Source organism: Ranitomeya imitator, chromosome 4 (genome assembly GCF_032444005.1).
Source record: "Ranitomeya imitator isolate aRanImi1 chromosome 4, aRanImi1.pri, whole genome shotgun sequence".
Classification (NCBI taxonomy): domain Eukaryota; kingdom Metazoa; phylum Chordata; class Amphibia; order Anura; family Dendrobatidae; genus Ranitomeya; species Ranitomeya imitator.
Window position 1 is genome coordinate 448,912,059 of NC_091285.1, and position 27,067 is coordinate 448,939,125.

The 27,067-nt window shown below is 43.8% G+C and overlaps 1 protein-coding gene across 2 annotated transcripts in view; it reads right to left on the reverse strand.

Moving 5' to 3' along the window:
• The window catches only part of LOC138676432 (synaptotagmin-4-like), a 156,932-nt gene that overhangs the window by 6,083 nt on the left and 123,782 nt on the right, over positions 1 to 27,067 (reverse strand). For both annotated transcript variants that reach the window (XM_069765722.1, XM_069765723.1), the window contains exons 2-4: positions 21,082 to 21,944; positions 427 to 589; positions 156 to 322 (exon numbers count right to left, since the gene is read on the reverse strand). In XM_069765722.1, coding sequence (XP_069621823.1) covers positions 156 to 322; positions 427 to 589; positions 21,082 to 21,944 — 1,193 coding nt within the window. The remainder of the gene's footprint in view (positions 1 to 155; positions 323 to 426; positions 590 to 21,081; positions 21,945 to 27,067) is intronic.

Here is a 27,067-nt window from a genome sequence, read left to right on the forward strand (position 1 = left end):
TTAAATTGACCATTAAAAAATAGTAATGATGATAATAATATGCTATCTATCCATTCCTAAACACAATGGAAAGTAAAGTATGGAGAAGTTATATTTTTATAGAAATATAAAAATGAATAAATAAAGCACAACATTTCATGTTCCTAATAACTCACTTGCATGACTAAAAATTCTAGTTGTAGGTGTGGACTCTGCACAAATTCAAGAGGTGCATCAAATAGGAAAGGGGCATTCCACACTGGACTGGAGCCTGAAGCTGTCCGGGTCTCTTTGATATCCATCACTTGGCTTTCCTGAATCAACCGAATGCTGACAAAGTGGTCTAGAAGTGGAGATTTGTTAAAAATATACAAATACACAATAATATCCTTTTTTATTCTTCATTTTCTTTCAACTTGGTGAAACAACTGAGAAGTGGAATCTTACCAGGGGCTCCAGGAATGCGAGTTAGTTTGCCCAGGTTCTTTGCCTTTTGCACCATCACTTTGATACGATTGGCTAACACTTGATGTTGCAGGAGTATCAATATTTCTCCAGGTAACTTGAAATTGGATGTAAGGGGTGAAAACCCATCCAAAGTGCTCAAACTCTATCAACATAAATAGGTTACAACAGTTACTACTTACAGCACATTGCATCCAAATCAGTGTTAATAGTTGTAAAATTTTCAAGAAATTGTTATGGTCTTCCCATACAAACTGTACATCACATCATGTACTATTCATAGCATTTGTAAATCACTGCAGAGATGTACATAAAATTCATTTGGCCCCACATCAATAGATTGAATTGCTACCCACTCCCCCCCCCAAAAAAAAACAAACAAACAAATATTTGGCATAATAGGCGGGATCATATCTGCCAACTTTTATAAAAAAGGAAGAAGGTCATGTATTGCAGCACATACACAGTAAGTATGCCCCATATTGCAAGCCCTTAGTGTTCTTACCCAAGAAACCCCATCATAGTCATTAGAGTATGGATGCTCTCAAAACTGGTCCAACTCACACACACAGTATCACACCTGTCATCAAACAAAAAAGTTCCAGCAACAGACATCCAAAATCAGGTTATTGAGTGGACGTAAAAAAAAACCTTAATTTTATTACAATGCCTTTAAAAACACGCTGTTAAAATACTCAGTATGATGGCCCGCAGTCAGTATGTATAGGAGAGATATATGGCACTCCTGGTGAGCAAATAAGGTGCCCAAGTAATAATAATAATAATAATAATAATAATAATAATAATCTCTTTATTTTTATGTAGCGCTTTACAGTTTGCACACCTTATCATCGCTGTCCCCAATTGGGCTCACAATCTAAATTCCCTATCAGTATGTCTTTGGAATGAGGGAGGAAACTGGAGAACCCGAAGGAAACCCACGCAAACACGGGGAGAACATACAAACTCCTTACAGATGTTATCCTTGGTGGGATTAGAACCCAGGACTCCAGTGCTGCAAGGCTGCAGTGCTAACCACTGAGCCACCGTGCTGCCCTTAGGGTTCCAACCCGTAATTCTGGAATAGCAATAAACATTTTTGTAAGCGTGAAATAGATTAGAAAATCTATATAATATAATGTTTGTCTCTGCAGGCGCCATACCACAGTGACATAGATCGCATACTGACACAGTACTGATTGTTCTGTCCTCACTAGCTGAGGCAGGCTCATACGTAGCTATACAGTCAGCTAAACCGCTATACCGGGGTCCAATAAGGAGACTGTGGTTGAGTCTGTGCTTTATTAAACGTAGTGGTATATTGATGCGGTGAAACTGTGAACAATGATATACATAGAATCAGTGCATGGCATAGAACAGATACATAATACACATGATATACATTATGCATAACATTTAGAAAGCTAGTGACTAAACTGTGAGTACAACTGGTTAAACTAAGCTAATATAGAGCAGGAATATCTATATGAAGCATAAAGACATACCGGCAATGCAATCGCAAGGGGGATGAAGTGAAGCGTCTTTCCTTGAAGGCAAACTGAAGAAAGTGAAAGGAAAAATGGAGGGAAATGGAGGCTGAGCTACCATAATGCATTGCAAAGGAGGAGGAGAATCAGACATGGATAATACAAAAACAAGATGAACTGCCAACATAACTCTGGCCGCTAGAGGGAGCCAAAGCATCACAGATGAATAAAGGCATGAATATATCAATACTGTATACTGAGGAAACTGCAATTATGCAAGCAAATAATCAGGGCAACAATATTAGATGGCGGAGACAGAACACTCCCCGTCTGGCATCAACGGATGTCACTACTCCTTTCTTCCGAAGGCAACAATAGGACCAGTTCAGATACCGGTCTGGAAAATGTCTTAGGTTCATTCCCTTTGGTCATCCTTAGCTCAACTTTGCGGACATTGCCGTCCTTGCTCGGGAACGTTGCGGTAACTAGACCAAGTGGCCACTGGTTCCGGTGAATCTGACAGTCTTTCACAAGAACAAGGTCACCTATGTTCAGATTAGGTTTAGTAGATTGCCACTTCATACGTGGCTGCAGGGTAGACAAATATAGTTTGCGCCACCTGTCCCATAAAGTATTTGCAAGACTTTGTACCTGTCTCCATTGGCGCTTGTAGAGGTCCTTAGCGTCGAATCCTCCTGGAGGGGCACTGGACAGTCCTGTTTTCTGGGTAAGTAGAGTAGCTGGAGTCAATAATAAGAGCTCCTCAGGGTCGTTAGGAACTGGAACCAGGGGTCTTGCATTGATTATAGCTGCAGCTTTAGCCATGAAGGTGATTAGGCTTTCGTGGGTAAGCCTCGCAGCTCCTTTACATTTTTCCATGTCATGAGTTCTGGTGGTCCTGAATGAGCGAGCTATATGAGTCAGGCAGGTAATGGCTCGAGTAAGTGACTTACAACTTGAGAATCTGTCGAACCTGCAAGATCCAAGCTGGATAACAGAGGTCATTGTATGTAGTGTAGACACCTGAGGGCGGATTTCAGCATCTGAGTCCTCTCCTACAAGTTCGAAGGTGTCTGGAAAACATTCCTCAATGTACAATAGTTTTGGTCCAGAGAGCCACGTTGTGCTTCCTAGTCGACTTGCGTCAACTGCTCTAGTTGCATGATCTGCGGGATTCTGGTTTGTGGGTATGTAATGCCACTGCTGTGGGTGAACTGATCTCCTGATTTGTAGCACTCTGTTATTGACATAAACGTAGAATCGCCTGGTTTCGTTGTGGATATATCCCAGGACTACTTTGCTGTCTGAGTAGAACTTGGCTTGTGTCAGGTCGATATCCATTTCGGATGCGATGAACTCCGCTAACTCAACGGCTAAGACTGCGGCACAAAGCTCTAACCTGGGTATAGTGTGCTCTGGTTGTGGTGCGAGTTTGGCCTTTCCCATGACGAAACCAATGTGGCACTGACATTTGGAGTCTACAGTTTTGAGGTAGGCAACAGCGGCGATTGCTTTGACAGAAGCATCTGCAAATACGTACAGTCTTTGGCTCTGTATCTCAGTAGATGGCACAGGGGTGTATGGTCTTGGCATATGCAAGTTGGAGAGTGCCGCTAACGAGTTCTTCCACTCTTCCCACTGGATCCTCTTATCAGGTGGCAGAGGTGCATCCCAGTCAGATGTTTCCCTAGTTAAGTCTCTTAGTAGGGCCTTGCCTTGTATAGTAACAGGAGCTGCGAAACCCAAGGGGTCGTACAGACTGTTGATGGCAGACAGGACGCCTCTACGTGTGAAAGGCCTTTCTTCCTGGCTGACCTGAAAGGTGAAAGTGTCTGATTGTAGATTCCAGAGAAGCCCGAGGCTGCGTTGCATTGGTGCGGGGTCTGACCCCAGGTCCAGGTCTCTGAGACCATTACATAGGTCTTGAGAAGGGAACGCTTCCATGAGTTCTTGGCTGTTTGAGGCTATTTTATGAAGCCTAAGGTTCGAGCAGGCAAGCATGTCCTGAGCTCTCCTGAGAAGACTGATGGCAGTCTCATTTGAAGGCATGGCTTTTAGACAGTCGTCGACATAAAAGTCCTTTTCTATGAATTGTCTGACATCTGCTCCGTATTCTGGTTCTCCTTCCTGAGCTGACCTTTTGAGTCCGTAAATGGCGACTGCAGGTGAAGGACTGTTGCCAAAGATGTGCACTCTCATGCGATACTCTGTGACTTCTTTAGTAGGATCATTGTCTCTGTACCAGAAGAATCTTAGGAAGTTCCTGTCTCTCTCTCTCACAAGGAAACAATGGAACATTTGCTGGATGTCAGCGATGAAGGCAATGGAATCCTTACGGAAGCGCATAAGTACACCCAGTAGTTTGTTATTGAGGTCTGGTCCTGTCAGCAGAACGTCATTCAGGGAGACATCATTAAATTTAGCACTGGAATCAAACACGACTCTGATCTGGCCTGGTTTCTTAGGGTGGTATACTCCGAACATGGGTAGGAACCAGCATTCTTCAGAGTCTTTGAGAGTGGGAGCTAGTTCTGCATGACGGTTTTCAAAAATCTTTGACATGAAGGAGAAAAAGTGATCTTTCATCTCTGGTTTCTTTTGCAGATTACGAATGAGAGAGGAGAAACGTTGTAATGCCTGATTTCTGTTGTTCGGTAGACGTGGTCTGTGGGTTTTGAAGGGAAGAGGTGCGACCCAGCTGTTGGTCTCATCTTTAACGAGTCCCTTGTCCATTACCTCTAAGAACAACTTGTCCTCTACCGACATTGCCACTTGGTTGTCCTGCTTAGTTCTCTGGAAGACTGTGCCCCCTAACTGATCCTCATAGCTTCCCGACACTATACTGCTGTCGTGAGTAAAGTCTATTAAATGATCAGGTAGTTGGATGCTGTGTGGCAGTTCCCTGACATGGAACTCATTGTTACAAGGTTGAAACAGAGATGGACGTCCTTTCTCCAATGTATTTGTCAGCATGCTTGTCACAGAAGATGGGGCGTGCATGCGTCCCAAGCATACGTTGACAATTATGACCCATCCTAGGTCTAGCCTTTGGGCATAGGGAGCATTGTGGAGTCCGTTGATATGACGTCTCACTTTATGAACCTGTAGGATATCTCTCCCCAACAGCAGAATTATCTGGGCCTGATGGTCGAGTTCCGGTATGAGGTGTGCTATTTGTTTTAAGTGAGCGTGATGGATTGCTACATCTGGCGTAGGGATTTCAGATCTGTTGTCTGGGATCTGGTTACATTCGATGATCGTAGGTAGTGGTAGGCAGAATTGTCCGTCTAAAGACTCGATCTGGTAGTCAGTAGATTTCCTGCCTGCTGTTGTCACAGTACCTGCACACGTCTTTAAGGAGTAGGGAGTGCTTGGCCCTTTGATGTTGAATAGGTCAAAGAACGTTGATCTAGCCAAGGATCGATTACTTTGGTCATCTAAGATAGCATACAGTCTTACAGCTTGGTCTCTATGGCCCTTCGGGTATACTTTGACGAGGCATATTTTTGAACAGGACCTACTGTCTATTGTCCCTTTGCAGACCTCGGTGCATTGTGAAGTGATCTCTGGCGTAGCTGTATCAGTGTTCCTTTCCTCCCCGCCATGCTCACTGTCAGCTGGCATGTTTTGTGTACTCCATGGAGCTGGGCCAGGGTGTAGAGCGGTGTTATGATCTGTGGTGCCACATTCTGTGCATTTTACACTGACCTTGCAATCCTTGGCGAGATGAGCTGTGGACGAGCAGCACTTGTAGCAGATACCGTTTTCTTTCAGGAAGCTTCTGCGATCTGGCATAGATTTTCCTCTGAAGGCTCTGCATTTCAGGAGAGGATGAGGCTTCTGATGAAGTGGGCACTGCTTGTCAGGGTCCTGCACCTTTGTCTCTGATTGGGAGCAGCCAGCAGACCTGTAATTAGAACCTGGAGAAGAAACATAAGTCTTGTGTACTTCCACAGATGTTCTGCGTGGATTTGCAGGTGGTGACGGTGTGGCATATGGTATTGCAAAGTCAAAGCTGGGATCGTTTCTAATTCTTGCTTGTTGGTGTATGAAGTCAACAAAAACGGAGAAGGGAGGGAATGGAACGCTGTGTTTGTATTTGTACGTGGAACCATGTGTGAGCCACCTCTCCTGTAGATTGTAGGGCAACTTCTGGACTATAGGGTTAACACCTCTGGCTGTGTCGAGAAATGCAAGTCCCTGTAGGTCGTCCTCGTATTTGGCAACTTGGACTTCCTTTAGCAAGTCGCTTAGCTCTCTACGTTTCTGGAGACCTTTGTTAGATATTTTAGGAAAGTCATCGATTCTTTTGAACAAGGCTCTTTCTATTACTTCTGCTGAGCCGTAACACTCATCCAGCCTTTTCCAGATCTCTTTGAGGCCAGTCTCAGGGCGGTTTATATTAATGTCTCTGATCCTTACTGCGTGTTTGACTGACTCTTCTCCCAGGTATTTGACTAACAGGTCTATCTCTTCCCTGTGTTGTAGCCCCAAGTCTCTAATGACATTTTGGAAGGAAGCTTTCCAAGCTCTGTAACCTTCAGCTCGGTCAGTGAATTTCATGAGTCCCTTGGCAACCAGTTCACGTCGTGTGAAGAACTTGGCAAATTCTGTCATGAACCGGTTGTCAGCAGAGTATACTGGTGATGGGTCGCCCTGATAGTGATGTGAGGTGCGTTCGTACCTGTTAGTGTCCTCATGGTGGCGCCAGCCGGTGTCGTATTGCTTCGGCCTGATGTACGGTGCGTCAGCAGGGTGATCCACGTTGGTTACCTGATGAGGGGCAAGGTAGTCATTAGCAGAGTTGTTTTGCCTCACATTTTCGAGTTTGTTTCTGTCCTGAGCCTCGTGACGACTCTCGCTCACTTCGCTGGAGGTGTCGTATTCTGGTTTTGGTACTGGTTCAGGGTTATAGTTTGGATCAGGAAGGTCATTAACATACTGAGATGTGCGTTGTGGTGAGTCTTGCAGTGGAAACTCCAGACTCGACGTACTGCTTTGGCTATGCAGCTTGGGATTTTGCGCGGCTTCTAGCGATTCTGCTTCGGCGAGGGCTGCGGCAGCTTCCCTTTTTGCTGCTAGGCTTTCTAAGTCGGCATCCACACGTGCCTTCTCTAACTGCGACCTTCTCTTTTGATCGGCTCTCTATAAGCGCGACCTTCTCTCTTGATCGGCTCTCTCTAAGCGCGACCTTCTCTCTTGATCGGCTCTCTCTTCATCTATGCGTGCTTTTTCTAATTTAAGTTGCATCTCTTGATCAGCAAAGCTCGCTCGTATTTTGGCAGCTTCAGCATTTGCGCGGGCAATGGCGACAGCGCTGCTGATGGATGTTGCCTTTGAGGAGACGGAAGTAACAGATCTTGTCCTATGCGATTTGTGAGACATGGTGTCTTGGGAAAGTGCTTGGCTGTGCAGAGATTGCTGTAGCTGTATTTAGTCTCTGAGTAGCCGGTGACTTGAATCCCACTAGTTGGATGGCTGCCGTTTCACTGTTCTGTCCTCACTAGCTGAGGCAGGCTCATACGTAGCTATACAGTCAGCTAAACCGCTATACCGGGGTCCAATAAGGAGACTGTGGTTGAGTCTGTGCTTTATTAAACGTAGTGGTATATTGATGCGGTGAAACTGTGAACAATGATATACATAGAATCAGTGCATGGCATAGAACAGATACATAATACACATGATATACATTATGCATAACATTTAGAAAGCTAGTGACTAAACTGGGAGTACAACTGGTTAAACTAAGCTAATATAGAGCAGGAATATCTATATGAAGCATAAAGACATACCGGCAATGCAATCGCAAGGGGGATGAAGTGAAGCGTCTTTCCTTGAAGGCAAACTGAAGAAAGTGAAAGGAAAAATGGAGGGAAATGGAGGCTGAGCTACCATAATGCATTGCAAAGGAGGAGGAGAATCAGATATGGATAATACAAAAACAAGATGAACTGCCAACATAACTCTGGCCGCTAGAGGGAGCCAAAGCATCACAGATGAATAAAGGCATGAATATATCAATACTGTATACTGAGGAAACTGCAATTATGCAAGCAAATAATCAGGGCAACAATATTAGATGGCGGAGACAGAACACTGATATTGCAGACTTCAAGCTTTTCTCCAGACGACAATCAATTCTGATGAAGGGCTGAGATGACCGAAATATTTTATTACATGGATTGCCAGTAAATCTATTTCATGCTTACAAAAATCTGAGTGCCAAATTTATTGCTATTACCGCAGTCAGTATGATGCCCCCCAGAGCTGTCACTCAGTATGCTACCCCAACATTAGTTTTGCCCCCACACCCCACCATATAGTATGATGGCCCCTCAATATGCTGCTCCCACAACCCCTCAGTATGATGCTCCCTCAGCCCCAACTCAGTATGATCACCTTCCTCAGTATGAAAAATCACAGCTCCCCACCCAAGACAGTATCACGGTCCCCCTGCCCCTTACAGAAAATGATTGCCCCGCAGTATGATGCCCACAAAGCACCTTACTCCGTATGATGTCCCCACAGTTCATATCCACACAGTATAATAGCCCCACTGCCATCCCCCACTCAGTATGATTGTCCCCAATGCCAACCCATTGCTCAGTATGATAGTCATCAGCCCCCCACTCAGTATGATGGCCCCACAAGACCCCTCACAGTAATATGGCCCCACAGCCACCCACTCAGTATGATGTCAAGCACTGCTCCCTACTCTCTTGTGAGCTCTCTTATGTCGTCTCAAGCTAATTCCCTCATTTGTCTTCCTGCATTGTCTTTAGTTGTAGTGGGGACTGACTAGTTCAAACCCTGTCCCCTCACTATCCAGTTTTTTAATTTTATCAGGGCCAAACATTTGGAACAAGAAGGGATTGTCCTAGGAAAACCCCTTTAAAGTAGTTTTTGTGGCCTGGGGTTTCCCTCTTTCAAAGGGACCTATTACTTATAGTTTTCTTTAAGTTTTAGATGTCCAGTTCTGGCAAGTCAGCAGGATCTAGGAGCAACATGGCAGATGTGACAACCTACATGGTGAGCTGCAGCATGTGCTACATGTTTGCAGATCGACCAGAAGAAGAATCCAATTTCACCTGTCAGAAGTGTAGACTAGTGGCCCTTTTAGAAGAAAAGGTGCGGGGTCTGGAAGAAAGAATAGCAACTTTGAAACTCATCAAAGAGAATGAAGACTTCCTAGACAGAACAGAAGCATCTCTACTGGTCACAGAAGGTGAAAAAAGTGTCAGAGAACCTCCAAAAGCAGATGAGTGGAAGCATGTGACCAAAAGAAGCAAGAAGACCATGGTGAAATCACTAACCACACAACTGAAGAACCGATATCAAATCTTTGTAGAGGATGAAGATGGCACACCTAAGGATGAAGCAATACCAGCAAGCAAAAAAGAAAAGGGCACACAGCAACAAGTGACAGCAAAAAGTACAGCCAAGAAGCAACGAAGAGTGGTGGTGGTGGGAGACTCACTACTGAGAGGCACAGAAGCAGCCATCTGCAGACCGGACATAACCGCAAGAGAAGTATGCTGCCTTCCAGGTGCGATGATTAAGGATGTGACCGATAGGATACCAAAGCTCTTCAGCTCCAAGGATGTCCACCCATTTCTTCTGATACATATTGGCACCAATGACACGGCAAGGAAGGACCTACTGACAATCTGCAAGGACTTTGAAGAGTTGGGGAAGAAAGTAAAGGAACTGGATGCACAGGTAGTTTTTTCTTCTATCCTTCCAGTAGATGGGCATGGCACCAGGAGATGGAACAAGATCCTTGATGCGAACAACTGGCTAAGACGATGGTGCAGACAACAAGGATTCGGATTCCTGGACCACGGTGTGAATTACTTGTACGATGGACTCCTCGCCAGAGACGGACTACACCTCAACAAACCTGGGAAACACACATTCGCCAGAAGACTCGCTACACTCATCAGGAGGGCATTAAACTAGAAGAAGAGGGGACGGGAAGAAAAACATTAGACTCAAGCAAAGAAGACCCAGGAAAATATACTCATAAGGGAGGTAAGAACATTTCTAAAACAATCCACAGCGAGGAGATTGGAACAAAACAAAATCCTCTAAACTGCATGCTCGCAAACGCCAGAAGCCTGACAAACAAGATGGAAGAACTAGAAGCAGAAGTATCTACAGGTAACTTTGACATAGTGGGAATAACCGACACATGGTTAGATGAAAGCTATGACTGGGCAGTTAACTTACAGGGTTACAGTCTGTTTAGAAAGGATCGTAAAAATCGGAGAGGAGGAGGGGTTTGTCTCTATCTAAAGTCTTGTCTAAAGTCCACTTTAAGGGAGGATATTAGCGAAGGGAATGAGGATGTCGAGTCCATATGGGTCAAAATTCATGGAGGGAAAAATGGTAACAAAATTCTCATTGGGGTCTGTTACAAACCCTCAAATATAACAGAAATCATGGAAAGTCTACTTCTAAAGCAAATAGATGAAGCTACAACCCATAATGAGGTCCTGGTTATGGGGGACTTTAACTACCCGGATATTAACTGGGAAACAGAAACCTGTGAAACCCATAAAGGCAACAGGTTTCTGCTAATAACCAAGAAAAATTATCTTTCACAATTGGTGCAGAATCCAACCAGAGGAGCAGCACTTTTAGACCTAATACTATCTAATAGACCTGACAGAATAACAAATCTGCAGGTGGTCGGGCATCTAGGAAATAGCGACCACAATATTGTACAGTTTCACCTGTCTTTCACTAGGGGGACTTGTCAGGGAGTCACAAAAACACTGAACTTTAGGAAGGCAAAGTTTGACCAGCTTAGAGATGCCCTTAATCTGGTAGACTGGGACAATATCCTCAGAAATAAAAATACAGATAATAAATGGAAAATGTTTAAGGACATCCTAAATAGGCACTGTAAGCGGTTTATACCTTGTGGGAATAAAAGGACTAGAAATAGGAAAAACCCAATGCGGCTAAACAAAGAAGTAAGACAGGCAATTAACAGTAAAAAGAAAGCATTTGCACTACTAAAGCAGGATGGCACCATTGAAGCTCTAAAAAACTATAGGGAGAAAAATACTTTATCTAAAAAACTAATTAAAGCTGCCAAAAAGGAAACAGAGAAGCACATTGCTAAGGAGAGTAAAACTAATCCCAAACTGTTCTTCAACTATATCAATAGTAAAAGAATAAAAACTGAAAATGTAGGCCCCTTAAAAAATTGTGAGGAAAGTATGGTTGTAGATGACGAGGAAAAAGCTAACATATTAAACACCTTCTTCTCCACGGTATTCACGGTGGAAAATGAAATGCTAGGTGAAATCCCAAGAAACAATGAAAACCCTATATTAAGGGTCACCAATCTAACCCAAGAAGAGGTGCGAAACCGGCTAAATAAGATTAAAATAGATAAATCTCCGGGTCCGGATGGCATACACCCACGAGTACTAAGAGAACTAAGTAATGTAATAGATAAACCATTATTTCTTATTTTTAGGGACTCTATAGCGACAGGGTCTGTTCCGCAGGACTGGCGCATAGCAAATGTGGTGCCAATATTCAAAAAGGGCTCTAAAAGTGAACCTGGAAATTATAGGCCAGTAAGTCTAACCTCTATTGTTGGTAAAATATTTGAAGGGTTTCTGAAGGATGTTATTCTGGATTATCTCAATGAGAATAACTGTTTAACTCCATATCAGCATGGGTTTATGAGAAATCGCTCCTGTCAAACCAATCTAATCAGTTTTTATGAAGAGGTAAGCTATAGGCTGGACCACGGTGAGTCATTGGACGTGGTATATCTCGATTTTTCCAAAGCGTTTGATACCGTGCCACACAAGAGGTTGGTACACAAAATGAGAATGCTTGGTCTGGGGGAAAATGTGTGTAAATGGGTTAGTAACTGGCTTAGTGATAGAAAGCAGAGGGTGGTTATAAATGGTATAGTCTCTAACTGGGTCGCTGTGACCAGTGGGGTATCGCAGGGGTCGGTATTGGGACCTGTTCTCTTCAACATATTCATTAATGATCTGGTAGAAGGTTTACACAGTAAAATATCGATATTTGCAGATGATATAAAACTATGTAAAGCAGTTAATACAAGAGAAGATAGTATTCTGCTACAGATGGATCTGGATAAGTTGGAAACTTGGGCTGAAAGGTGGCAGATGAGGTTTAACAATGATAAATGTAAGGTTATACACATGGGAAGAAGGAATCAATATCACCATTACACACTGAACGGGAAACCACTGGGTAAATCTGACAGGGAGAAGGACTTGGGGATCCTAGTTAATGATAAACTTACCTGGAGCAGCCAGTGCCAGGCAACAGCTGCCAAGGCAAACAGGATCATGGGGTGCATTAAGAGAGGTCTGGATACACATGATGAGAGCATTATACTGCCTCTGTGCAAATCCCTAGTTAGACCGCACATGGAGTACTGTGTCCAGTTTTGGGCACCGGTGCTCAGGAAGGATATAATGGAACTAGAGAGAGTACAAAGGAGGGCAACAAAATTAATAAAGGGGATGGGAGAACTACAATACCCAGATAGATTAGCGAAATTAGGATTATTTAGTCTAGAAAAAAGACGACTGAGCGGCGATCTAACAACCATGTATAAGTATATAAGGGGACAATACAAATATCTCGCTGAGGATCTGTTTATACCAAGGAAGGTGATGGGCACAAGGAGGCTTTCTTTGCGTCTGGAGGAGAGAAAGTTTTTCCACCAACATAGAAGAGGATTCTTTACAGTTAGGGCGATGAGAATCTGGAATTGCTTGCCTGAGGAGGTGGTGATGGCGAACTCAGTCGAGGGGTTCAAGAGAGGCCTGGATGTCTTCCTGGAGCAGAACAATATTGTATCATACAATTATTAGGTTCTGTAGAAGGACGTAGATCTGGGGATTTATTATGATGGAATATAGGCTGAACTGGATGGACAAATGTCTTTTTTCGGCCTTACTAACTATGTTACTATGTTACTATGTTACTATGTAAGAGAACAAAAAATCCAGAAATTGATAATGCTCATATTGACAGCAGACATTAGATGAGGATCATATACAGGATGAATCTGCCAGTTTCCTAACCTCAGATACACCACAATTGTTGCACTCATAAACAGCCAGTTTCTGCCAGTGGTTTAAACACCAACTCTCAGAAACATTTCAAGGGAACCCTTAGAAAGCATAAAAGGTCTCATGGACATACTCAAGCATAGGTGGAATTAAGTTCTACCTCTGCTGTTACTTCTGAAGATGAATCTTCATCGTATAGTTCAATCTGTAAAAGCTACTAACAAAAGCTACTGTAGAAGCAACGTCTCTTTTACTTTCATTTAAACAGAGAAAAAGCTTTTCCAGGCCACCCATTTCTGAAAGAATGCCTGCAGAAAGAATGGCTTAAAGGGGTTGTCCACTACTCGGATAACCCCTTCTTAAGCTAAATGTTCAGCCCTGATAAAACAATAAAACCTATACTTACCTCCCATGCCGGCTCTGTTCCAGCAGTGGTAGCACTCGCGGTCCCGAGTCAGTGATGCGGTGGAAAGACACGTGATGCCCGGTGCCCGATCAGCACTGGCGTCACTGTCTCCACCTTTGGATAACCTGAACATGAAGAGGAAGCCTGGGCTGCAGCTGGTCCCGAGCTTCCTCTTCATGTTCAGTTTGTCCAAAGGCAGTGACACTGATGCCAGCGCTGATTGGGTGCCAATGTCACGCATCACAACACCGCAGCAAAGCACCAGGGAGAGCGAGTGCCAACACCGCTGGAACTGCACAGCCACCGGAGGGGAGTATAGGCTTTATTATTTTATTGGGACAGAACATTAGTCTAAGAAAGGGCAAGGTTTAAAGCATTCTAAAAACTAGACCCGTAAGAGGTAGCAGAATGAGATTCTCTGCCTATAATTGACTTGTTGAAGCTCGTTTATGAGAGAAGTCCATCTTCCCATCAGGTGAAGTATCTTTGTTTAAAGATTCCATGGAACGCAAGGCAAATTCTTTTCTGAAAAAGAGACTATTATGCGACTAACTTTATTTTCAAAATTTCTCTATCAAAATTTCTTGTGGCTAGCGCTCTCAGAATCTGGCTGAGTTAATTATCTTCCGATATTCAGCCAGAATCTATTCCAGCCAAACTTGTGCTTCAATTATCAAGTAGCGCCCCTTTACTTTTGAGCCCTGCCATGTGCCAAATAGTAGTGTTTGACTACATATCTGATATGATGCACATTCAGGAGAAATAGCTTAATTAATTTTGCATGCTATTTCCTCAAATTACCTCTTGTAAAAATGAAAAATTTGGGGTTAAATCAATATTTTAGAAGGAAAAAAATCTAATTTTTATATTTTTTTTGTTTTACTTTGCCTTAATGTCTATGTAGCACCTGGAGAGTTAACACATTTCCTGACAACAATTTAAAATAACTTAAGGGGTGCAGTTTTTAAACTGGTATCACTTCTGTAAGCTTTCCTATATATATAGCTCACTCAGAATCACTTCAAAATTGAATAGGGCCATATAAAAATAGGATTTATAAATTTACTTGAAAAAAGTTTCAGGATATAAGCACTCAAATTTCAGATATTTTCGCAACCATTAAGGTCAGAATTGTCTTCATCACTAAAGGGTTAAACCTCTGCCCTTTCTGGCTTTGGAGTCCGATGGGCGGTCCTAATCAGTAATGATCTTTGTATGATTACCTGCAAGCTATGGTCAGATGGCTGTAGTAGATGCTTTCATCCAAAAGAATCTGACCGATTCACTGGACAATGAAAATTTTGTTTCCTGTACACTTTTGGGTTTATCTTATGTAATTGAGCTACTGATCACGAAAATCACTTTTAAATTTTCCTGTTTTTCTGAAATCTTCTGTTTGAGCGATTTTCTTTTTCATATTTTCAGTACTGTCCACAATATATGTGCTGTTGTGTAATTTACAGGCAAGCAAAGGCATGAATTTCTTGCATTTCATTGACATTGCAAACCTTCAATGGAATTGTTACAGACTAGGCACACAAATTATTTCAAATCTAAGCAGCTATAAACCATTTCAGTACGATCTGATATAGCTAAATATTTCATCAGTGTCAGAACAGTCACGATACCTTCTGTTATGTTTGTGGAGAGTTCACGCTTAAGCCTCAAAGACGCACCATGACAGCTCTCATCATGAAAGCCTATGAGATGTACTTTGCAAGATTGGTCATCAAGACAAATCCTGGGCTCCTCACATCTGTTGTGCAAGATGTGCTGTTGATGTTAGAGGTTGGCTGAGAGGTTCTGGGAAGTCAATGCCATTTGCTGCCCCAATGATCTGGCAGGGACAGAAGGATCATATGACCTACTACTTCTGTCTAACTAATATCTCTGGTTTCTCTCTAAAAATAAGATATCCATTGAATATCCCAATCTGCCTTTAGTTATGCGATCAGTGCCACATGATGACACTCTTCCTGTACCAAAGCAACCAGAGAAATGGAGCATAAAGGAGGCAGCCGATAAAGATGCTGCAGTCCATGGGTCAGAGATGGGAAACGATGCGGATTCAGACTTTGAGCTATGTATGTTTGGTGAACCTCATCTTATAATACAGCCAGAACTGAATTACTTGGTCTGGGACTTACGTTTGTCAAAAGCGAATGCAGAATTACTGACTTCAAGACTTCAAGGATGGTATTTGCTGTCACCTGGTACAAAAGTTTCTTTCTTTCGAAGCCCCCAAGATGTCTTAACACAGTATTTGACCAGGTTGACAACCTGTGCTTCTGAACCGACGTTGAACTTGAACTGTAACAGTGGGGTCCCTTTATTGACTCAGTCAGTCACAAGGTCCCGAACATGGTACAGTTTGGGCCCGGGGCCTATAAAATAATAAAATTAAAAATAAACATTATAATAAACATTATAATTATACTTACCTGTCCAGCGACGCGTCCTCCCATCCCGCTGTCTCCCGCCCGCATCTGCTTTCGGAGCCACTCATTAACTTCCGGCGGTATTCACTGCCGACGGCAGCCAAAAATTGAGGAGCGCCGAGCAGTGTTCGTGAATAACCCGGAAGTTAATGAGCAGCCCCGGAAGTAGATGCTGTCGGGAGACAGCGGGACGTGTTGCTGGACAGGTAAGTATGGTTATGTTTATTATTAATTTTACTCTTTGTTTTACAGCCCCCCCACCCCATCCCATATCTGTAAAGTCTAAGCTCAGGTTCAGACACAAGTTTGGGTCATCTCCGGCCCCGAGCTCGAACTTTACAAAAAAACTCGGGGGAACCTGCCAATCCCGATCATCAGGGGTTCGCCCATCACTACTCAGTGTTAAGCCTCAATGCTGGCTTTTTACGCAGTGGTAATGTTGATCCTTCTATACCTGTTGGCTATGCGGCACACATGAAAGAAACATATGAGAACACTTTCACAAGCGAACAAGGAAGCAAAACATTTTCATTATTTGAGGAAAATGTTCCCAAGAATAACCAATGTCAAGATTAAGGGAGGCATTTTTGTTGGTCCACAAATCTGACACATCATGAATGAAAACCACTTCAAAAAGTTACTGGGGCCTGAGAAAATTGCATGGAAATCATTCAAGGAGGTTTCCTACAATTTCCTTGGAAACTATCAAGAACCAAACTACATCAAATTGGTTGACAACCTTCTTGAAGCTTACAAAGCGATGGAGTACAAAATGTAATTGAAAATTCATTTTGTGCATTCACATTTGGAATTCTTCCCTGAAAATCTTAGTGCAGTCAGTGACGAACATTGCCATCATAGAAAAGCATTATCAAGGCCATTGTAATCAATGCTAGCTGACTATTTCTGTACACTAGTATGGGATGCACCGGACGTTGAGTACAAAAGAAAATGAGAAGCAAAACACTTGATTCAGTTGAACTAATGCCGCAGGTAACATTTAAATGGTTCATAATCAGTAAAACTTAATCTCATGTAACTCAAAATTTCTATGTGACACAGACCATCCGAAATTAGATATTGCTGCTTAGCTCAAATGGGTTTATCATAATCACCGCAAATTTACAAGGAAGCAAAACTTTCAAAAAAATTTGTTGCCCAGGTATGCAAATGACACTGATCAAACTCTGATCAGAGTTTGATCCGAGTGTCAACTTAGTGTGATCTGATTCTCAGGGAGGAGAGAATTGGAGAACACAATGAGGAGAAAATGGAGTACAAAATTTCTCCATCTTCTCCATTCTGTAAATCTGCGAAAATCAGACTGCATTAGGATATCATCCGAGTGATTTCTGATGTTTTCCACGCACCTTTAGACTTGAATGGGTGTATGGCAACACTCTATGTGACTGCAGACTTGTGAATCCTCACATTGTGCGCACTGCACATTTTGAGGATTCTCTGGTGACGGGAGCGGTGAGCACTTGCCGCAAGTGTATGATTTGTGACGTGCCAATTAGATGTGGCTGAGAGTATGCAAGTCGCACACCTGCAGTCACACGACTGCCTGCCTCCCAGCGCTGGCTCCAAAGAATCCTCACAGAGCTCAGTATAGCCTAATGCCGGATAACCCCTTTATGGAATTGTAAGAGATCATTAAAAAAGTCTGCTCATTATTGTTCAAGTCAAAACTGGCCCTGTTTCTGGCAAATGGATTAATTGTCTTTCCAGTGGAGAAATTTACTCTGACTGGCAATCTCGAGTTGGGCAGCACAAGAAAGTATGATACAATGCTTATACATCTCAACTTCTATTGACCAAATAACGCAATTAGGATTAAAGAACATTTGGATTATTAGTGGGTAATCATTTGTCCAAAAAAATGCATTTATAGTGATATTTCCATCTCAAACATGCACAGATACCATAATGTCTTAAAGATGTGGGTCCAATCTCTCTCCCATGTAGACAGAGGTGTATCTATGTTTTCTGGCAACCGGGGCAAGAATTCAGTTTGGCGCCCCCCTTTCCAAAGGACAAATGCAATTTGCACACTTTAAGTCATGTACCCACGAGCCACTCTCACTAATGCTCTCAATGTTCAATGAAAAACTGAGAGAAGCAGAAGAGAAGCTCGTTGTCACAGGACCATAAGTGTGAAAATCACGTATGAGTGAAGTGTCCATGTGATGACTACTGGAACCTGCAGAGCTGAATCCTGGCATCGCAGGCTTCTGAATTCTCACAACTAATGCACTGCACATTTTTAGGATTCTCCCTTACTGGTGGACAGTCATGTCAGCATAAGCATGTGATTTGTATACTTCTGACCACATTCCGACTAGACGTGCCCGGCCTCACTCAGTTCCTTTTCATTGAGTGAGGCCACACATGTCTAGTCAGCACGTGACTGCATGTAGGTAAATCGGCAGCACGAGAGAATCCTGACAGCGTGCAGTGCGCACTGTGAGAACTCATAAGTCTGCAGTCACAAAGAATGACTGCAGACTCATTACAAACCTGGACATCCCCTTTAATGCGCCTAACAAATAAAAACATGAGAATTAGTTAGTATCACAAATAACATTTACATCCAGGTACCTTATAGATGACATCATCTCTGGAGTCGTTCTCCTTCTTTTCTTCATCTTGTCCAGACCCCATGATGAGTTTTCTCATCCACAGCTCATCTCTGCAGACTTCCATCTTCTCTGCTCTTTTGCAGAAAATCTCATTATAATGCTCCTGAATAAAAAATTGCCCCTCACTATATTGTCTTCACAAAATATAACCCCCACACTGTCCCTCTTATGGTACATGCTCTTTACACTGACCTCTCCTTTCCATACTGGCCTCCTCTTCACACTGTCCTCTCATACGGTGTCCTCCCTATAGGGCCCAGTATTTATACTGTGCTCTCATCACACTCCCCCTCCTGGCTGTGCCCTTACACTGTCCCTCCATGCTACGCCCCCACTACTCAGTTTCTATTCTGTGCCCACTCACTTTTCTCCTCCCATACTGTCTCCTCACACTATTCCCCTCCCTCCTCATACTGTCTGCTCTCACATCCCTCCTGTTCACCATACTGTCTCCTCATATATGAAGGGTATGTGCACACGTATTCTTAGCCACTGCGGATTTTTCCGCAGCAGATTTGATAAATCTGCAGGGCAAAAATGCTGCGTTTTTGCCTGCAGATTTATCACGGTTTTTCTGCGGTTTTCACTGCGGTTTTACAACTGCGGTTTTCCATAGGGGCAGCTGTAAAACCACTGTGGAATCCGCAGAAAGAAGTGACATGCTGCGGAATGTAAACCGCTGTGTTTCCGCACGTTTTTTCCCGCAGCATGTGCACAGTGTTTTTGGTTTCCCATAGGTTTACATTGAACTGTAAACTCATGGGAAACTGCTGCGGACCAGCAGCTGCAGAAACGCTGTGGATCCACAGCGTTTTCACATACCCTTACCCCCTCACTTTCTATACTGCCTGCTCACCTGACTCCCCATACTGTGTCTGCACACATCCCATCACCCTCACTCCCCGTACTCTGTCCACATACATTTTTTACATCACTACTCATCCTGTGTCCACATACATTCTCCTGTTCGCTCCCCATACTGTCTGCACCCATCCCCCATACTGTTTCCACATAAATGACCTCATTACCCACATACTGTTTCCTCGTACATGCCCCCATTCCCCAGCACTGTTTCCTCATACATGCCCTGATTCCCGCATACTGTTTTCTCATACATGCCCCCCGTTCTCCAGTATTGTTTCCTCATACATGCCCTCATTCCCTCATACTGTTTCCTTGTATATGCCCCTCATTCCCCCATACTGTTTCCTCATACATGCCCCCCATTCCCCCGTACGGTTTCCTCATACATGCCCCATTCCCCTGTACTGTTTCCTCATATATGCCCCATCTCCCCCTTTGCTCTTCATTTTGTGTCCTCAAATCTCCCCCAGATTAAATCCCCCATCCCCACTACAACTCTCCCCACACACACTAAATCCCCCCATCCCCACTCAAATTCTCCCCACACATAATAAATCCCTCATCCCCACTCAAATTGTCCCCACACATAATAAATCCCCCTATCTCCACTCAAATTCTCCCCACACATAATAAATCCCCCATCCCCACTCAAATTCTCCCCACACATAATAAATCCCCCCATCCCCACTCAAATTGTCCCCACACATAATAAATCCCCGTATCCCCACTCAAATTCTCCCCACACATAATAAATCCCCCTATCCCCACTCAAATTGTCCCCACACATAATAAATCCCCCTATCTCCACTCAAATTCTCCCCACACATAATAAATTCCCCCATCCCCACCTAAATTGTCCCCTTCCCCAGTGCACTTAATCTTTGGTGTCTTCATCTCCACCATCCTTGCCCATTCCACAAACTCCATCATTTCCCCCCCCCTCCACCATCATTGTTCTTTCCACCACCACCATCCTTGCCTTTTCCACCACCTTCATCATTTCCTCCTCCCCCACCACCATCTTTGCATTCTCCCCCACCACCATCATTGCCCATTCCACCACCTCCACCATTGCTTTCTCCCCCCACCCCATCATTGCCCATTCCACCACCTCCATCATTTCCTCCTCCCCCACAATCCCCATCATTGTCCTTTCCATAACCCCATCATTGCCTTCTCCCCATCAGCCCCATCATTGCCCTCTCCTCCCCTACACACAGAGCACCATTCACCTCTTTGCACATTCCCCCATAGCACTATACACACACAACTCACAAACTCACTCACCGCTCTGCCACAGCACCTCTGTTGCCTTCCTCTCTCTGGCATAGCCGCCACTGAATGATGATGTAATCCAGCGGTGCTGCTGTCTGTGTGAGAGGAAGCACGGGCAGGAAGCTGGACAGAGCCGGCGCGCTGTAGCTTCTCTGTGCCGGCTGTCAGCTTGACAGTCAGCACAGAGAACAGCCGACTCTCTGTTCGGGGGCGGCAGAATGCAGCCACCTTGGGGAGACACTACGGACCGCCGACTGCGCCCCCTGCCAGCTGCACCCGGGGCGCATGCCCCGGCTGCCCCCCTATATACGCATCTGCATGTGGAAACTAAACACATTCACTTGCTGCCAATATAATTTATGTATGACATACTTGTTAGAGATGATAACCGCCTTTTTAATGCACACAGTGTTACAAAATGTGTACAATATAAGGTACACTGACCTTCTTCAGCTTTGCTTTGTTAATGGACAATTCTTTTGTAAAGGCTGGTGTGGCCTCAGAGTAACAGTCCAAACTGGCACAGGAAAAAAGCACCTCTGCAATGAAGCCTTCCCTCATTGAACTTCTGTCACGGGCATACACTGCCAGCCTCAGCGTTTTGTCACTCAGATCCTCTGGTTTATATCCAAGAAAAGTGAATTTCTGTATGCCATCTGAATCCTCTTTCTGCCCAGAGTGTGGTTCCATAAATCCAGGTAGCAGATAGGCCTTGACAAATGAGTCTCTTTTTTGATACAACCGCTTTGGCAGATTGGAAAAACCAGTCACTGAAACAGTTAATGCTTCATCTGCCAATGAGTAACATAAAGTAAAATGCACAAGGGGTTGAGACTTTTGGCTGATGGAAGACAATCCATTGGGTTCAGTGGAAGACTGTGGCACTCTTACCAGTCGGGCATGATCACCATCTAATGAACCGAAACCCATAACTGTGCTCCTACGCGTCAAAGCACGCTTAGTCTTTGATGATAGGTGGTAGAGGCTGGGCAGAGATGCTCGAACATGACGGTTCCTCTCAGACATAAAGTTCAGACTCTGTTGAGACGGTGATATTCCTCTGCCTCCACCTTTAGGACTGGTATCCAAAGTTTGATACTGTGGATGCATGGCAGCATTAATAGGCTCTGAAAGACTGTCCGATAACTCCAAGTCCCTGGTACACTGCTGTGTACAGCCTTTGTCTCCACTATCAATGTTGGTTGAAGGTGGTTGCTTTCGGCTCTTGTGCCAACATATGGCACAGCCAAGCAGCAGGCAGAAGCATAGAAGTGCCAGACCAGCTCCGAGCAGCATCTGTAAGTGGACTGAGCAGAAGAATTAAAGGGTTGCATAATAAAATACAGCAAGTTTTTTCTTATGATTTTTCTTACCTTTCCTATATGTTATGCACTTATCATACACATATACAGATTTGTATACTCCTAGTACAGTGGGTACGGAAAGTATTCAGACCCCTTTACATTTTTCACTCTGTTTCATTGCAGCCATTTGGTAAATTCAATAAAGTTAATTTTTTTCTCATTAATGTGTACTCTGCATCCCATCTTAACTGAAAAAAACAGAAATGTAGACATTTTTGCATATGTATTAAAAAAGAAAAACTGAAATATCACATGGTCATAAGTATTCAGACTCTTTGATCAGATATTCATATTTAAGTCCCATACTGTCCATTTCCTTGTGATCCTCCTTGAGATGGTTCTACTCCTTCATTGGAGTCCAGCTGTGTTTAATTAAGCTGATATGACTTGATTTGGAAAGGCACTCACCTGTCTATATAAGACCTCACAGCGCATGTCAGACCAAATGAGAATCATGAGGTCAAAGGAACAGGCAAAGGAGCTCAGAGAGAGAATTGTGGCAAGGCACAGATCTGGCCAGAGTTACAAAAGAATTTCTGCAGTATTCAAGGTTCCGAAGAGCACAATGGCCTCCATAATCCTTAAAAGAAGTTTGGGACCACCAGAAGTCTTCCTAGACCTGGCCGTCCAGCCAAACTGAGCAATCATGGGACAAGAGCCTTGGTGAGAAAGGCAAAGAAGAACCCCAAGATCACTGTGGCTGAGCTCCAGAGATGTAGTAGGGAGATGGGAGAAAGTTCCACAAAGTCAGCTATCACTGCAGCCCTCCACCAGTCGAGCATTTATGGCAGAGCCTCTGACGGAAGCCTCTGCAAGATATATGAAAGCCCGCATAGAGTTTGCTTAACACAAAAAAAACACATGAAGGACTCCCAGACTATGAAAAATAAGATTCTCTGGTCTGATGTGACAAAGATAGACCTTTTTGTTGATAATTCTAAGCGGCATGTGTGGGGAAAACCAGGCACTACTCATCACCCGCCTATTACAATCTCAACAGTGAAACATGGTGGTGGCAGCATCATGGGGGTGTTTTTCAGCTTCAGGGACAGGACGACGGATTGTCACTGAAGGAAACATGAATGCGGCCAAGTGCCGAGATATCCTGGATGAAAACCTCTTCCAGAGTGCTCTGGACCTCAGACTTGGACAAAAGTTCAGCTTCCAAACAAATGAAACAAAGAGTGAAAAATGTAAAGGGGTCTGAATATTTTCCGTACCCACTGTATATTGCCTTAATTTTAGATTACAGCTTTCAAAAACAGCTTGGTTCCTGCAATGATCGTGGACAAATTTCTGGACCAATCATACGAATAATTATGTGGGATTGTGAGTTCTGTCCAATCAATCATAGGGCACTTTTAGATTGGCAAAATACGGGTAATATTTTGATGACCATATTGCAGACACAACACCCTGACCTTCTGTGGTTCATCACGGTAGAAGCCTAAAATGCTATAACTTCAGCTGTTTTAAAAACTGACCAGCACCTCCAAACAGAATAATGTAAGTCTGACAAGTGCAAGCTGTTATGACTTCATAATATATAAACAAAAGACTATAGCAGCACACTAAGTGCTAAGTTGTATGCAAATGTTGAATACCGTATATACTCAAGTATAAGCCGAGATTTTCAGCCCATTTTTTTAGGCTGAAAGCGCCCCTCTCTGCTTATACTCTAGTCATTCAGAGGGGGTCAGCAAGGGAGGGGGAGCGGCGGCTGTCAAATCATACTCACCTGCTCCCGGCGTGGTCCCTGCTTCTCCGATGCGATGGTCTCCGGACGCCAAGAGCTCTTCCTGTGTTCAGCATTCACGTGGTACCGCTCATTAAAGTAATGAATATGGATGTGACTCCACTCCCATAGGGGTGGAGCGCATATTCATTACTTTAATGAGCGGTACCAGTGACCGCTGAACACCGGAACAAGCTGCCAGCCCAGGACGGCGGAGAAGAAGGGAACGCACCGGGAGGATGAGTATAATGAGGGAGGGTGAGCATTTCGATATTCACCTGTCCCCGTTCCACCGCTGGGCTCCGTCTTCCACGTGCTCTGGCTGTGACGTTCAGGTCAGAAGGTGCGATGACGTGTTTAGTGCGCGCCCTCTGCCAGAACAGTCAGAGAGCCGGAAGACGGAGCGGCGCATGGTGGTGGAATGGGGACAGGTGAATATCGCAAGTGCCCAGGGCCTGAGCGACGAGAGGTGAGTATGTCGTCTTTATTTTTTCATCGCAGCAGCATATGGGGCATAATCTATGGAGTATCTTATGGGGCCATCAACCTTTGTGCAGCATTATATGGGGCATAATATTCTATGGAGCATCTTAAGAGGCCATTATTAATCTTTTGTGTAGCATTATATGGGGCATATTTTAATATGGAGCATCTTATGGGGGCCAATCATGAACTGTATGGAGCATTATATGGGGCTCCTGATTCAATATGGATATTCAAAAACACAACCTACTGATTTCTCAATCAATTTGACTTTTATTGGTATCTATTTTTATTTTTGAAATTTACCAGTAGCTGCTGCATTTTCCACCCTAGGCTTATACTAGAGTCAATAAGTTTTCCCAGTTTTTTTGTGGCAAAATTAGGGGTCTTCGCTTAAACTCTGGTCGGCTTATACTCGAGTATATACAGTATATAAAATTTGAACTGCATTACTGCCATATAGAATATATTTATAAAAATGAAGGTACTTAGCAATAAATTGGACAATTAATGAGAGCCCAGCAGCCGCAAAAGGCGTATCTTTCTTTGATGGGACCTAACCTAATGTCATGCCTCTCCCAGGCTACAAGCTTACAAATTTAAAGAGCAGGTAGGATCCAACACTAATTAAAACTTAGGTTTATGGGAGGAGTGCTCAGTCAGAAAATGAGGCAGTCAAAACCTTCAATAGTATACTGTAAAACACCTGCTCACACTTGCTTTATTGTGTTGGGAGGTAATTTTTCTTTTTTTTTTTTTTGTAGCATATGAATAATATAAGAATGTGATAGAAGTCTTAAGTCAAATTTATACATGAACGTGGGAAACTCTGAAGGGTTTACAAACTTTCAAGCTCCACTGTATGAATAGAATTAAAAAATGTGAACAATGACTTTCTTAGGAAAAATAATAATATGGAAATTCCGGTCTGCAGTACGATGACCTTGCAGAATTTCATTTACCAAGGCTACGTCAAGTACTCTATAAAGATAGGCACAAACAGTACATGTCCCCAATATACAAACATTACCCTGTAGGACATCCTGGAACACTACCACAATAAGCTATGGTATGTTATTTTTTGTATAATATGTTGTCTATATAATAATGTACATGCTGCAATGGCCTCTGTACAAAGTTTATGAAACAATAGTAACAGCACAGTTTGGTCATGGAAAAAATAACACTTTAATCTCCAGGCTGGTTGATAAGAAAACAGAATCTAAAAAGCAAATACAGAGTGGAAGAAAATTAACATAGGAAGGAATATCATTTTGAGGCAATGATCAGAGTACAGGGTGATTCACTTGTTACTTTACCAGTAAAAATTGCTGTAACAAGAAATATCCTCGATCCGAGTGGTCTCGCCAACTTGCTGCCCCCCCTCCCCATGGTCGTCTCCACTACTAGATGGACTTGCTACACGCATCAGTCATTTATATGTGGTGCTTGCATCTCACTCCTGTCGAATTCCTTCTTTATTTGTTAACAACGTACAGATACAGTTTGGAGGAGCGCATTTTCATTGTGAAGACTTAGTGGCAAACTTGATTCCTTAAAGAGGTGCCAAAGTGAATTTCTAAAGAAGTTTGGAGGTTGAAATCCATAAAGACATGCCTCTCTCATGCCTCTCACTGCTCGCATGGGAGGAGAATGTGGGAGACGTCAAGATCACGGTCATGCCAGCAGTGCAGTAATAATAAATAATAATTTTATTTCTATCGCACCAACATATTCAGCAGCACTTTGCATTTTAGAGCAGACAATAAAAGACATTACAGAATAACAATAATCACATAAATCAACAGTGGAGGACATTACCAGCCTCACTAGAAGTAGGAAAGATGACAGACTTTCTCCCCACTGACCTGCAATAGGGAGACCATTGTTTATGTCCCCTTCTGTGCCTGGCAGTAGGTCACTGTACTGCATAAATCTGCAAAACTCACGGAGACATGTTCATTTTTCTTAGATATCACAAATAAAAAGTGACAATACAAGTCTATGGTCCATGAAAAAAATGTACAGTACACAGATGGCAGATTACTGCCCTGACTGGCGCATGTGGCCCGATGACCAGAGGGGGCCCGCATCGGGCCCGTCTTTTCTGGTCATCGGCCCCAGCGGCAAGATTCTGCTGATGCAGAAACTGAACCTGCATCCGAGGTTCAGTTAAACTCTATTGCCGTGCGGGCCCGGGCCAATCGGAGGCTGGCAGCTGACGTCAGATCGCACATTGCCGGCGTATGACGTAATTGTCATTCGCCGGCGAGTGCGTGCTGGAACTGCATGGAGGGAACTTCGCCGCAGGAGCGCGGCCAGGTAAGGAGAAAATTTTTTTATTTTTATTGAAAGTGGCAGTGGGGCAGGATGAGAGACACGGGGGCAGGATGGGAGACACGGGGGCAGGATGGGAGACACGAGGGCAGATGGGAAACACAGGGGGAAGAATGGAGACACAAGGGGAAGAATAGAGACACGGGGGCAAGCATGGAGACACGAGGAAGAATGGGAGACACAGGGGGCAGGATGGGAGACACAGGGGGAAGAATAGAGACACAGGGGAAGAATGGAGACAGGAGGAAGAATGGAGACACAAGGGGAAGAATGGAGATAAAGGGGGCAGGAATGGAGACACAAGGGGCAAGAATGGAAACACAGGGGGCAAGAATGGAGACACAGGGAAGACTGGAGACACAGGGGGCAAGAATAGAGACACAGGGAGCAAGAATGGAGACAAAGGGGGAAAGAATGGAGACACGGGGCAGGATGGGAGACACGGGGAAGAATGGAGACGCAGGGGGAAGAATTGGAGACACAGGGGGCAAGAATGGAGACACGGGGAGAA